Source organism: Palaemon carinicauda, chromosome 10 (genome assembly GCF_036898095.1).
Source record: "Palaemon carinicauda isolate YSFRI2023 chromosome 10, ASM3689809v2, whole genome shotgun sequence".
In the NCBI taxonomy this organism is placed as follows: domain Eukaryota; kingdom Metazoa; phylum Arthropoda; class Malacostraca; order Decapoda; family Palaemonidae; genus Palaemon; species Palaemon carinicauda.
Genome location: NC_090734.1, coordinates 137,566,427 through 137,579,526, shown reverse-complemented (window position 1 = coordinate 137,579,526; position 13,100 = coordinate 137,566,427). Strand labels below are relative to the sequence as shown.

At 33.6% G+C, this 13,100-nt stretch overlaps 1 protein-coding gene across 1 annotated transcript in view; it reads right to left on the bottom strand.

Annotated features, from left to right (window-relative positions):
* Positions 1–4,506: 4,506 nt before the first annotated feature.
* LOC137648815 (thyroid transcription factor 1-like) overlaps positions 4,507–13,100 on the bottom strand; it is a 62,390-nt gene continuing 53,796 nt past the window's right edge. The window contains exons 4-6 of the mRNA XM_068381972.1: positions 9,685–9,783; positions 8,838–9,054; positions 4,507–8,414 (exon numbers count right to left, since the gene is read on the bottom strand). Coding sequence (XP_068238073.1) covers positions 8,170–8,414; positions 8,838–9,054; positions 9,685–9,783 — 561 coding nt within the window. The 3' untranslated portion in view covers positions 4,507–8,169. The remainder of the gene's footprint in view (positions 8,415–8,837; positions 9,055–9,684; positions 9,784–13,100) is intronic.

Sequence of the window (13,100 nt, the reverse complement as noted above, 5' to 3'; positions counted from 1 at the left end):
TATATATATATATATATATATATACACACACATACAGCCAGACACTAGCTCTTTATTGTATATAGAAGATATGATGGATGATGGTTAAGTAAGGATTTGTGGAGAAGACTAGGAAAATATCGTGTGTTTATTGATGAACAATGAAAGTGGAAGTAAAGTGTTGGTGTTGAATGAGAATCAAAGTAAGTAGGTTTAAGTTTCTCAAATAAACAGTTAATAACGGTGTAGCTTGCTAAAGGAAATCTAAAAACGGTGAGAAATATGGAGATTTGGAAAGATATTTGCGTGGGTGAAAAGATGCATTACTGTATTTTCAGATATTTAGTCATGAAAAATAACGAACATTAAATTTTTAAATAGTGTGCATTCTGAAAGCGTTTGGTAGGAGGATCTGATTGAAACCTTCCAGCACAGGATACTTGGAGTGCATTAGTTAGGGCATAGGAAAGTACTTGATATTCAGGAAGCGGCGTAATTGTGTGGATTAGCGCAGTTTTTCCATAGGGGTGTTTGAAGCAATACTTATGAGCCCTCTATTTAGGTGTATAAGATGACTCATTTTGTGTAGTTTTTCTGCAAAGAGGATTCATTCACTTCAGGTGTTAAGTGTAAGTGCACCAGTAACCCTTGATGGGTAACCGATATATATATATATATATATATATATATATATATATATATATATATATATATATATATATATATATATATATATATATATATATGAAACAACTATAAATACAGCCGTTTCTAGTCCAGTGCAGGGCAAAGGCCTCATACATGTTTTTATTCATGTCTGAGGTTTGGCTAGTTTTCATCACCACTCAAACCCTTTCACCACGCTAAGGTTGCAGAAATGTTTTGGCCATTATCGCCTCTTATTATCTAATAATTAGAAGAAGATGAATAAAAGATTCTTATATTTATCAAATTTGATTCTTCTGCAGTACCTCGTCAACATACAACTACTGTAATTGAGCTGCGTAGTTGCATTGAAGGTGTCTTCATTCGGCTCTGGTACTCTTTGCTTGTCCCTCAAAACCTAATTCTTATGGTGATTTCAAAGAAGATTTTCAGTCAGTCTGATGTGTCTGAGAAAAGGATAAAATGATGAAGATATCATCATCTTGCTAGGAATAATGACGAGGAAATGTATAGTATTTCTATTGGCAATTAAAATATAACCATAATTTTCTTCATAACTTTTATTTATTGTATTAGCAAGTCACATCTGTTTTTTTTTTTTTTTATCTATTAACATTCTTTGAGAAAAAAAACATATTCCATATTTTCTGGATCCGTTCAGGATGCTGGTCTATAACGATCATTATTGTTTAGTAAGCCATTGTTAAGAGGAGACTAATTGAGATGAATCGTGAGAAAAAAAATTCATTAACCATTTGCGTTTTTAGGTTTTGACCTTCGATTAAACGGCGTGTTTGTTTTGGTAAAAGGTTTCGGTATAATTTTTCTCATTATTTTCTCGTATCTTTTGGAGTAAAAAGGTCAATTAACCTCTTTATATATTTTTTATAAACGCTTGCTCTCTCTCTCTCTCTCTCTCTCTCTCTCTCTCTCTCTCTCTCTCTCTCTCTCTCTCTCTCTCTCTCGAGGTTTTCCTTGCAATGATATGAAGGAAAATTGTTCTGTACTTTTCAGAAAATGTTTCGCTCTTAATACGAATGATAAAGGGAATCCGAAAAACGCAATAGCACTTAACATTTCTGTTGTCTAAATTGCTTTTATGTGGAGAAAATTCATTATACATCATAGCTCAGGGTATCTGCAAGTATTATTATGATAACTACACACGTAATTGTGAGACTTTGATCTATAAAAAACCGTGATATTTATGCTTTCAAATGGTGATCAACACACGAATTTCAATATCTACCTCTCTTTGCCTCAGGAATAAAGATCCAGCCTGGGGAAAGTTCTTTTTATGATAAGGGTCTCTTCCTAGCTAGATTTAGAACCTATGCCTCAGAGTCGAAACATACTGGCAATAGACAAATTACTCTGATATGAAGAGATTATGTTTCTTATTTGTATTATTTGTAGTACTTGTATATGTTTCTCCTGTTTTATTTAGATCATATTAAAAAGTAACTTTTGATTCTATCCATCAGCCTATTTAGAAAAGAATAGCACATTGTAAATACGCATATGGATGAGTAACTTGAAATTGAGATTTGCATGTTCAATTTACAAAACATTACACTCATTGGTGGAAGTATTTTTATAATCTATACGCCTTTTTATGCCAATTTATTCCGTGATCAAGAAAAATGTTGTAATGAAAAATTTCCTTTAAAATTCTTATTCAGTACTATTTACCAAACTGCGAAATAGATCATTTTAATGAGCTTAGCACCGGTGGCGGGCTTCAATTTTTTGCCTTTATTCAGCTATTTGTTATTGGCATTAGTTGCCGACTTATTTGGTAATTGTTACGAAAAGAATATTCTTGCAGCAGTTTTTAAAAGCAAAAACATCAAATGAAATCACACTTCCAAGAGATTTTCTATTAAGTAATGCAGGTTTTTTTTAGATTTCAAGATATAAAGATTATCAGTTTGTACTCATGTATACATTTAGATAGTTTAGTAAAACAGGTACAAATTTAGCGATATGGCTAAACCTAAAACGGATAAAAAGTGAAGTCATTCAAGGTAGTACAAAAAATGAAGCCAGTAATAGTTTATCATCCAAATATCTGTCATAGTTGAGTAAGAAACTTTAGAAAAATTGAGAATATTTACGAGCTTTATAAAACAATGTATATTAGAAGGAATTCTTTCTATCAGCATTGGTGTTTCTGTGTCCAGTCAAGTATATTGTATGATAAAATCCGAGCACAAATCCAACTTTTTCTCCAAATGAACTGTAAATGATGGTCAGACTTAACAATATTTACGTAAATTCTGCAAATAAAGATTTAGGCGAGATATGTGTATGGAAGTTGGCTGACAATTTGCCTGATTGTTCACAGAGTTCACTTTATGACATAGAGTAATGAGAACACGTGTAGCAGGGTCGTCCCCGTAGATAAGGGCCTCCTCCTTTAGCCACTTGCTTCCCTATTGACAGCAGGAGGTCAGGGGTTAGAGGCAGGGAGAGCATCGACCAACTTCCACCTTTTTAGGGACGGCGCTGGAAAGTTCATAAGGGGAACACGGTCTTTCCGTTCATTTCAAATGCTTTCCAAATACTGTAGCCTTTGCTGAAAGGAAAATTATTTGAACATCGTAAGTGAGATGAAAAGCTTTTTATCGTTTGCTTTTATCATATTGTGAACGCGAACTGGAGTGGCGTTCATGTTCATTCTGATAGCGTTCTTAATATACTTTAGTATGCGATCGATAAAATCCTAGTTACGTCTGTTTACGACGTAAATGTTATACTTTAGCATTCCCATCCGTATATATTTAGTATTGATACTTAACTTATAATTCAAGGTCAGCAGGTAGAGACAATAACTGTGACCTTATTATCAATTTGCATAGAATTAAACGAGGATGACTTGTGAATGATGGTAACATTATATTTACTTAGCCATTGCAGAGGTTACTTAATTCTATAACGTTGACACGTAGAACAATTAAACAAATCATGGTATTTTAGTTCACAAATATCCTTTTGTTTTAAACAGAGTTACTCCAACATAAAAGTGCATAAATTTATGAAAAACATCATATCCTTCTCAGGGGTAGTGCTGTAAGCTCTGAATTCTCCAGTTTGTAATGGACGTTAGTAGGCTACTGTATATCAGAGTTAATAGAAGGCTACTCACAGTTTCTTTATATCTATTTATTAGATTAAGAGAAGTTTTATAAAGCAGTAGTGTAAGAACTTGATTGCCCACTGTTGATGTAGAATTGGCAGGGATAAATCTGTAGGTAAATTAGTGTTTCTGCTGCTTATAATTTCTAATTTTCGCGGATATTCTGTTTTATTAGAACCGCATATATTTTTTATTTTTTATTCAGTATAAACCAGATATGTTATTTCTTATAATTTTAATAACTTTACTCATCAAACGTAGAATTCCGGTTAGGATGTGCTTTTGAACTGTTTATTATTATTATTTATTTATTTTTTTTACATACATGGAAGTAATTATTTGATATTTTAAATTTTTTCACATGTCTGTTTCTTCATTTTTTTTCTTTTATAAAATTTATGATACTATTATATTATTTACGAACAAGTTGAATTTGTAGTCAATTTAAAAAAATGCCTGAATGTGATAAGTACACCATTATGTAAATAATTTCTTTTAAAAGGTTAACTTTTTAATGTTTTGGAAATAGACTTTAGTACTTCTTTTAATTTGCAATTTTTTCATAGAATGAGTTTTTTTTTTTTTTCAAATATTTTATTAGAATCCTTCCGAAATTATGTTTTTTTTTTTCTTTTATTGCGAAAGGGAACAAGCATTCTTGTAAATACCTCATAGCCTTCTTAGAAATAATATTAAGGGTAATAAAACTGTCCTTATAATACATGTTTTATTCAAAAAACTATCTAATCACTAAAAAGTTTGATGGGAAACCTTTGCACTTCGTTTATGTATAATATTAGTGATGGGAATTCAAGGTGAGAAATTAGAAGATACTGTGAAGGGGGAAAATCCCACGAAGTGTTGGGAAAATAGGAAGTGGGAATGAAGGGAACAATATGGAGAGAGGAGCAAATATGGATTTACTAATGATTATGAAAAATGGGATAAGAGACTACTTAATTCGATTTTTTATTTTCTGAAATGAAACCTTTTATGAATAGGATTTTTTTAGATTAATGAATGTATGGAGAAAAGATTGATAAAGGAAACTAGAAGGAAGGAACATGGCTATCCTCTGTATGAGCGAAGGCACGGGTCCTGCCGTCTGGGCGCTTCTGTTTTCGTATGAAATTTGACAAAGGCAGAATCTCGAGGCTGGTGAATGGAGTATTAGTATTATTCTTTTAAAGGGCCGTGGAGACTTTAGGGCTTGGGGTGAGGGAATGGTCTGTTAAAAGTGGCTAGTACTCCATAGATTACAGTGTAGTAATAGCTTAAGATAACTTACTTTTCATCTCAGGGTTCAAGGAAGCCAAGAATATGAAATAAGAGAGGTTAATGATGATAATGATTGCAACAATGATTACTAAAGGGTCAGGATGGAATGATCCAAGGCCTAGTTTTTCGTCACATGGGTCACATGGGTGCTTACGTCGTCGTTCACCGTTTCCACTGCGTCACTCTCGTGGTATAAGAGTGAAGTCCCGATGAGAAGTCTGTTATGTTCTTTGTGGAACAATCAGATTTTACAAAGTTGTTTTTCAAGCAACCACGTGACGCTGCTGTGACTTACAGTCCAAGGGAACTCCATATTACATTCTAAATTTTGTGAAAGACTTATTGGCGTTTAGATTTCATCCTTTAAACTGCTCACTTATGGCTATGGTACTTCAGGCAGCTAAAATAATGAGCTGCATTAAGGAAATAGTAACGTAAGGGAACAGATTCTTACAATAAATATGTGTTACTTTCCAGCAAATTCTTTTATTTAATAAAAAAAAAGGTTTAGTCAGCAACGTAAAGTCTTGTCACATTAATATTAATCCTGTGTTTCTCAGTCACATACGCCATCTATTGGGAGGGAACCTACTAATACTGAGTCTGACATCTTAAATAGTAAACCTAAATTTATGTGTAAAGTGCATATTTCAATATAGTTGATAGAATACAGGTGAGGGATGTGCCCAGAGTACATTATAGTCTGTACATATGTATACGCTGCTACACGTTATATAATTATATTTACAACAAATATTTGGCACTAGGGTAGCACTGTGTAGTGCTGTGATATTGTATATGTCATATGTATATATTTATATACTTGGATGTGTATATATACATTATCACTACATAAATATATATACCAGTATATTTATATATACATGCATACATACACATGTATACATACACACAGTATATTGTCACAATATACTTCTAACAAATTAATATTACTTCTATTCATGTCAGAATATAAAGTTCTTTATCCAGGTTAAGTTTTCTGTATTTTTTATTGTATAGTTGATGAAGAACTCTGTTTGGGGTCTCCAGAATTATCGACAGTACCTACTATTATCAACAACAGATCTTGAGGTTCTGTCGCCTCTGAGAAGACACGAATAGGAAGCAACTGATTCGCTTGAAATCACTGCTGTATTTATCAACAAAACTATCGTATGCGTTAAGTCACTTAACATAGTCCTCTTCTATCAATAACAGCCTTCCTAACAATGCTACGCGAGACACTGAAATCATTCGTTCAGTGAGCTTTGATATGTCTCGAAGTCTGACGTGCTCTAACGCCACCTAACTAACATTACCATTTGATTATCTACTGCATTTTGAGCGTTACAAGTGGATAAAAGATTTCAAAACGAATTCGTTGATAATGTTACCCATTACTTTTTTATCGAGTTCTTTTTGTCGCTAATAAGAATTCAATTATAATCGTTCAGAAACGAGAGTAAAAATGGTCCCGTTTATCCCCACCTTTCAGCAGAAACGCGTATTTTTCGTATGTTGCTAATTGCATATTAATTATATATTTAATGAATGTTTTTCCTATCTGCTAAACAAATACACTATTGGAAATATATCATTCGGGACTAATTATATTCAACCCAATTTTTATGGAGGAAGGGGAACAATAATGGAATTAGAGTCCTTTGTCCGTTAATTCATATTAAACCTCCATTTTTCTGTAGTCATCTCAGTCGTTCTACGAAAGGAAAGTCTTAAATATAACATTCGTTGTATTTCGACTAAATTGAATTGCATATCCCACTGAGATGTTTAGACTTCTCACTGTTTTTCTCATATCAATGATTCTTCTTAAAGTAACTGATAGGAATCATAGTTTAATATACATATCCAATCAGTCTCATTCCTTTAGCTACATACTACGTTACCTAATTTTCACGATCCATACAAGTCAAACAGCCCTCTTAAGATAAAGACTTTTCCTTTTAATTTTAAACTATAAATTCTCGGAGAAGAATTTTATGAGAGCTCCATACCCAAATATTTCATTTAGTAAAACTCAGATTTAGTTTGCTGTTGATGTCTTCTTTGGTTACGGGTGTTTCAAACCTTTTACCGTAATTTCTCACAGATCTTTCGAAAAAAAATATACTTATGTTACTTGATAATTTTCCAGTAAGTGTAGCTCCTCGTCTGGTATTCTGATTACAAGGAAATTTTCCCTTGAATTTAAACAAAATATTCGGGTATCAAAAGAGGGTCGATATGAGTTTAGATTGTCATTTTTTGTTATTCAATTGCATCCAGATAGATTAAGCTCACTCCAAGTTGTTTCTTTTGTATATCACAACTCTTGGATATTTTGATTGAGGAAAAAAAAAACTTCTTTTAGGGATAAGTGAAAGTAAACACGAATCCATGTTTTTAAAACATCTACCCTGAGGATTTCTATTGCTATAAGATTAACAAACGTACATTGAAGGCGAGCTGTTTAGAAGTTTTAAATGTCATCCAGCAAGCCGGAACATCTCTACAAGAATATATTTTCTTTCATAGAAAACAATGGGTGGGTTGAAAGTAATGGGACACAGGGTTACACCTTAGTTACGATTTAGTGGTTCATTTAAGCTGCTAAGTGAGTCACATGCACATGAACGAGGAACGCAACATAATTTCAAGTATTCCAATTGAATAAATAAAAACTCGAAAAAAAGGGGCTACTTATTTGCTTAGCTTTATTTTTACCTTTATTTTTCGGGTCGGTCGTAATAGTAATGAAGCATTTTCAGTCATAAATAGGGGTTTATGGCTACGAATTAAGCTACTTGGGTAAGTGGACCGTAATGTAGTGGTTTAAAGGTCAAAGAGGGGCGGGGAGACAATTACAATTCATATTGACCTAATAGGTTTATGTGTAATGGCATATAATAGCGGCACTAGTGGTGGATGTGATAACATGTCATGATTTCTCATAAATGAAACTTGATGATATATGACATACCATAAAATTTCCACATAGCGTATTCTCAAACCAAACAAAATGATGATGTTGAGGGCGATGGTCATGGGCACTAGAAATGAAACTATGACTAAGGAAAAGAGTAAGCCTGGGAAACGGGCGTTGTTGTTCACCAAGTACGCCCTTGGAGGGGAAAGTAACACATGTTTGGAGGATTGTGTGGCGTTGCGGGCGGTGTAACCATGTGGTGGGTTGGAGGAGTCATGCGGGCGTACTCTCCGCTGATAGAGGAGACGGGCGGAAGACAGCCCGCAGAGACAGAGGACGAAACTGCCCCAACACCTACTCCAGGCTCCGACATCATAGGGGACGGGCACCCGCCACCCCCTAAGGTTCCACTGATCACGTGACTTCCTGCAATGAGATATAAAAGGGAAAATCAATATGGGAAACATTCGTCCAATTATCGATTAAAATATTCTTCAAAAAAGCTTTAATACTTATCATTACTGACGCTTAGTGTTGTGTCTTGCATTACCAAATTATTTGTAGTGTTATGTAGGCAGTTACCACGCCAAAGAAAACATTACATGTGAAAACTACTTGAATTTAGACAGAAACGGAGTCCTTCAACATTATCACTGATGGTGGAAATAATTAATGTTTGTTCTTGAGTTTTTCTATACAAAACTATTTACAGGTTTCAAATATAGACCAAAATAGTATGAGGAAGATATCGAGTGTTCTTAAAAGCCATATGATATATCAGCAATCACTTACTGAAAATAATTGAATACTTTCGTCCCAAAGCTTAACTGGTATTAAATCCCAACTTACCGGGATGATGAACAGCGGCAGAGTAGGAAGTGGGCGTGTGCTGATCCTGGAGCTGAGTTGGGGCATGATGGACGGCAGATGGTTGTGAGGAGGTGATGGGCGTGGTTGAGGGTGTGGTATTGGTGTGATTATTTGTGTCCTGATCATCTGCCGAAGGACACGGTTTGCCATCCTTTACTAGGACGGGCACAGCTACTCGCCTGGGGGAACCCACAGACTGTGGATTCAAGAAAGAAGGGGAAACTTAGCTTTTACTATAATTTTCATCTTACTTTTTTTCTTCTTATTAAATCTATATGGCAATTTTTATTCTACACACGGCTACAAGGTTTTGTCTTCTTTTACATTCGAGAGATTAATGTGTATATATATATATATATATATATATATATATATATATATATATATATATATATATATATATATATATATATATATATATATATATATATATATATATAGATACTCAATTCCATTTTGAACCAAGGAACCGCTTTGTAGTTGTAGATTTTTGCCTTTAGAAATGTGATTTGGCTCTTTGTTAAGAGCTTAAAATATCCTTTGGATAATTGATATCTTTCATTTATCCTTACAATTTACTGCTTTATGTTTTTTTTATATAAGTCACTATTTCATGCAAACTCGAAAATATACATTTTCAACATTGGATTAAAAACAGATTATCAAAACAAGATTGCTATTAACGCCGTAAAAGAGAGTAAAAACAATTTGATATTAAAGTAAACCATTATGAGTATTACAATCAGCGTATAACATTACAAGAGTTTCTGTTCCAGAATGCTCGCCCATTTTGTGGCTCAACCCCTAAATTTTGTAATCTTCTTACCTGATTATTACTTGAGGAATTCTGGTTCTGATCGGACATGGCCTTCTCTTTGGCCGCTCTTTTCATCTTGTATCGGTGGTTCTGGAACCATATTTTCACCTACAAGTAAACAAAAAGTCACATTATTGATGGTATTATGGATTCACCCTCAAATGAACTACAGTATATATATAATTCGGGCATACATTCACTTACACACCCATATACATTTATACATTATGTGTATGATTAAAACATACATATACCAAGGCATACAGTATATGCACGTATTTCGTGAAATGAAAGGGTATAATTATCTAGACTGGATATTTTAATCGTAGGTATTGTGCATATTATGTCCCTCAAAATTTCAGTACGTTAACATCACAAAGTCACTTAAAAAAGCAGCCGTGCAGAATTAATATTTTGACAAGTATTCAATCCCTTTAATTAATCATCTAATTAGGTATTTCATTAATGGGGAAATCAGAGCCCAGTGCAGCTTTTAAAATATTGCTTGTTTAAATTATGAAGACAAAGAAATCATTATCATAATATATTAAACAGTACAGTATGAAGCCTGGTACATCTGTGCATATAGTAAACATGAAGACTTTTCCATCGTTCCACGTAGTCTTGCGATGAAGGACTAATCGCTTACGGGTGCACAAAACTGTCTCACATTTATTGGTCTTGTACACGCGCGTGCACACACACGCACACCAAGTTCGAGGACGGGTAGAGTCTACGACCCTGATTAAGCTTGACGTGTGCAACCAAGCGAGCAATGATGAGGAGGTAAGTAGGGAAACGGGTGAAAGGGGAAGAAAAGGAGGAGAGAAGGGCCAGGAGGAAAAGGTAAAAAATGAAAGTAGAAAGGAAGACCATCGCCATTAAGCAGAAGGACTGATAAAAGATGACCAGGAGATGCAAAAAGAAATATGATGAATCGCAATGAAAGAAAAAAGGGAACTTAAGTATGCCAAATGGTATTTAGCCCCAGGTGGTACCTCTTTTGGATTTTGTGGTGCTCGTATTTGTTCCGTAGACTACAAAGTATGATTAAGTAAATTTGTCCCATTTGAAATTATATTGCATTTTTACTTTTCATATTTTTGTGAACGAGTATAACGCTATCAGTGTATAGATGGACGTTATTTGCTCATTGCTCGTGTATGTACTGTATATACAGTAGACTTATATTACCTGTATAGAGATGAACAGATAGTGTAGGGATCCATAACACCTGCAGTATATAAGTGATGCTATTACAATAAAAGAACAAAAGCTCTACATATGAAACCCTGACGAAGATACGCAAACAAAAGTCGAACCAACAAATAATGCACTTAATCAAACAAGAAATATAAGCTCTTTTTGAAAATTGAAAACTAAAAACCATATTCTCTCTCTCTGTCTCTCTCTCTCTCTCTCTCTCTCTCTCTCTCTCTCTCTCTCTCTCTCTCTCTCTCTCTCTCTTTCTGAAGGGATATACAAAACGTGAAATGAATGGAAGTCTGGTAAAAAATATTCTGTTCAGTATCGAAAACACATAATTTCAATATGAAAATATATGTCAGAGCAGCCGGACAGACACTTTTTTTCGATAACTATGAATTGCTTCCAGAAAAAGAATTATGAGAGAGAGAGAGAGAGAGAGACAGAGAGAGAGAGAGAGAGAGAGAGAGAGAGAGAGAGAGAGAGAGAGAGAGAGAGAGAGAGAGAGAGAGAGTATTTGTTAATAAAGGCCTCCCCTCGCTCTTGGCCTCTCACCACCCTTGTTCTCGGCTATTAGAGTTTAACAGGCAATAATATTTGTAACCTGCGTGTACATCCCTTCATTTTCCGTTGGTCCTGTGCACTCTCGTTTATCAAGCTTTGTTCTTTTTTCCCTTTTAGTTATTCCTTGTTTACTTTAATTTGCTCAGTGTGTTCGTTGCTGTAACTCCCGTTTTCTATTTTTTCTCTTCCATCTGCGGGATTCCATTTTCTATTTTCCCTCTGTCTCTTTGTTTAGCTATTTCTGTATTTCAACCCTCGCTTCTCTCTCTCTCTCTCTCTCTCTCTCTCTCTCTCTCTCTCTCTCTCTCTCTCTCTGTTTCAGTTTTGTCATGTATTTCTGGCTTTTCATTGTGCACGCGCCTCTGTTTTCAATCTGCGAGTCCTTAAAGTGAGTTTCTATGTCAGCTTGTCGTTTGATTCCACATTAAGTTAAACGTATTTTTCATTTAACAACACTTCATGTATTTATTTGTTCATATGGTTTAATAAACCGTATTCTTTTTATTTAGATATCAAAGCCAGAAAATAAAGAAAAAAGACAGAGCATAACTGGATGCTGCAAAGGCAACTTTATATACAGCCTCGCATTATAAATTCTGATATTCCTTAGAAGCAGCTTTCAGAATCTTCAGTGAATCAAGAGACACAGAGATACAGTTTAAAATTATCAGTTATCGAAATATTATCATTAACAATACCGACATATTTTAATGGAAAAGAGACAAGAAGAGAAATAATTTAAAATGATGCAATATTTGTATTTACATTCTACATTAGAATTCAATCGAAGTAAACAAAATCTATTCTTAGACAAGCAAAGTAAACCATGAAGTACTGCATAAGCTTTCCATCAGTATACTGTGCATATGCTATACTTAAAACTACCTTCTGTTTATGTAATCATATGATGTAAAGCACCAATCTGTCTTGAAGTGCGTTCCCGGTAAATCTTGAATGAACTCGAAGCATCGCATGAAAACAGTCGGTACTCAGTTTATTCTCAGGTAATATGATATCTTACTTTGAGTTTAATGAGCAGTGAAGACAAAAGCTAATAATCTGCAAAATTGTCCCTTTTAAAATCATATACTTTATAAACACGTAGTCATGCTAATACTAGAAGAAATGGAGTTGAAATATGTCGAGTATTAACATTTCAGAGAAAGAGAGAGAGCAGAATCCTGAGACTTTGAGTAGACAAAGGACCCTTGCTAATGTTGATACATGAACTCGAATGCGAACGCGCGCACACATTTATATATATGTATAACTTATGCACTTACATTATATATATATATATATATATATATATATATATATATATATATATATATATATATATATATATATATATATATATACACACACATATGTATTATAGACACGATATGAAAAGCGAAATGACTTAACTTTTCCTCCGAGGTTATAATGAACATTTTATGCTTATAACATATAGGTTGTCGTATTTTCTCCGTATATATATATATATATATATATATATATATATATATATATATATATATATATATATATATATATATATATATATATACATATACATACATATATATATATATATATATATATATATATATATATATATATATATATATATATATATATATATATTTATATATATACACACATATATATTA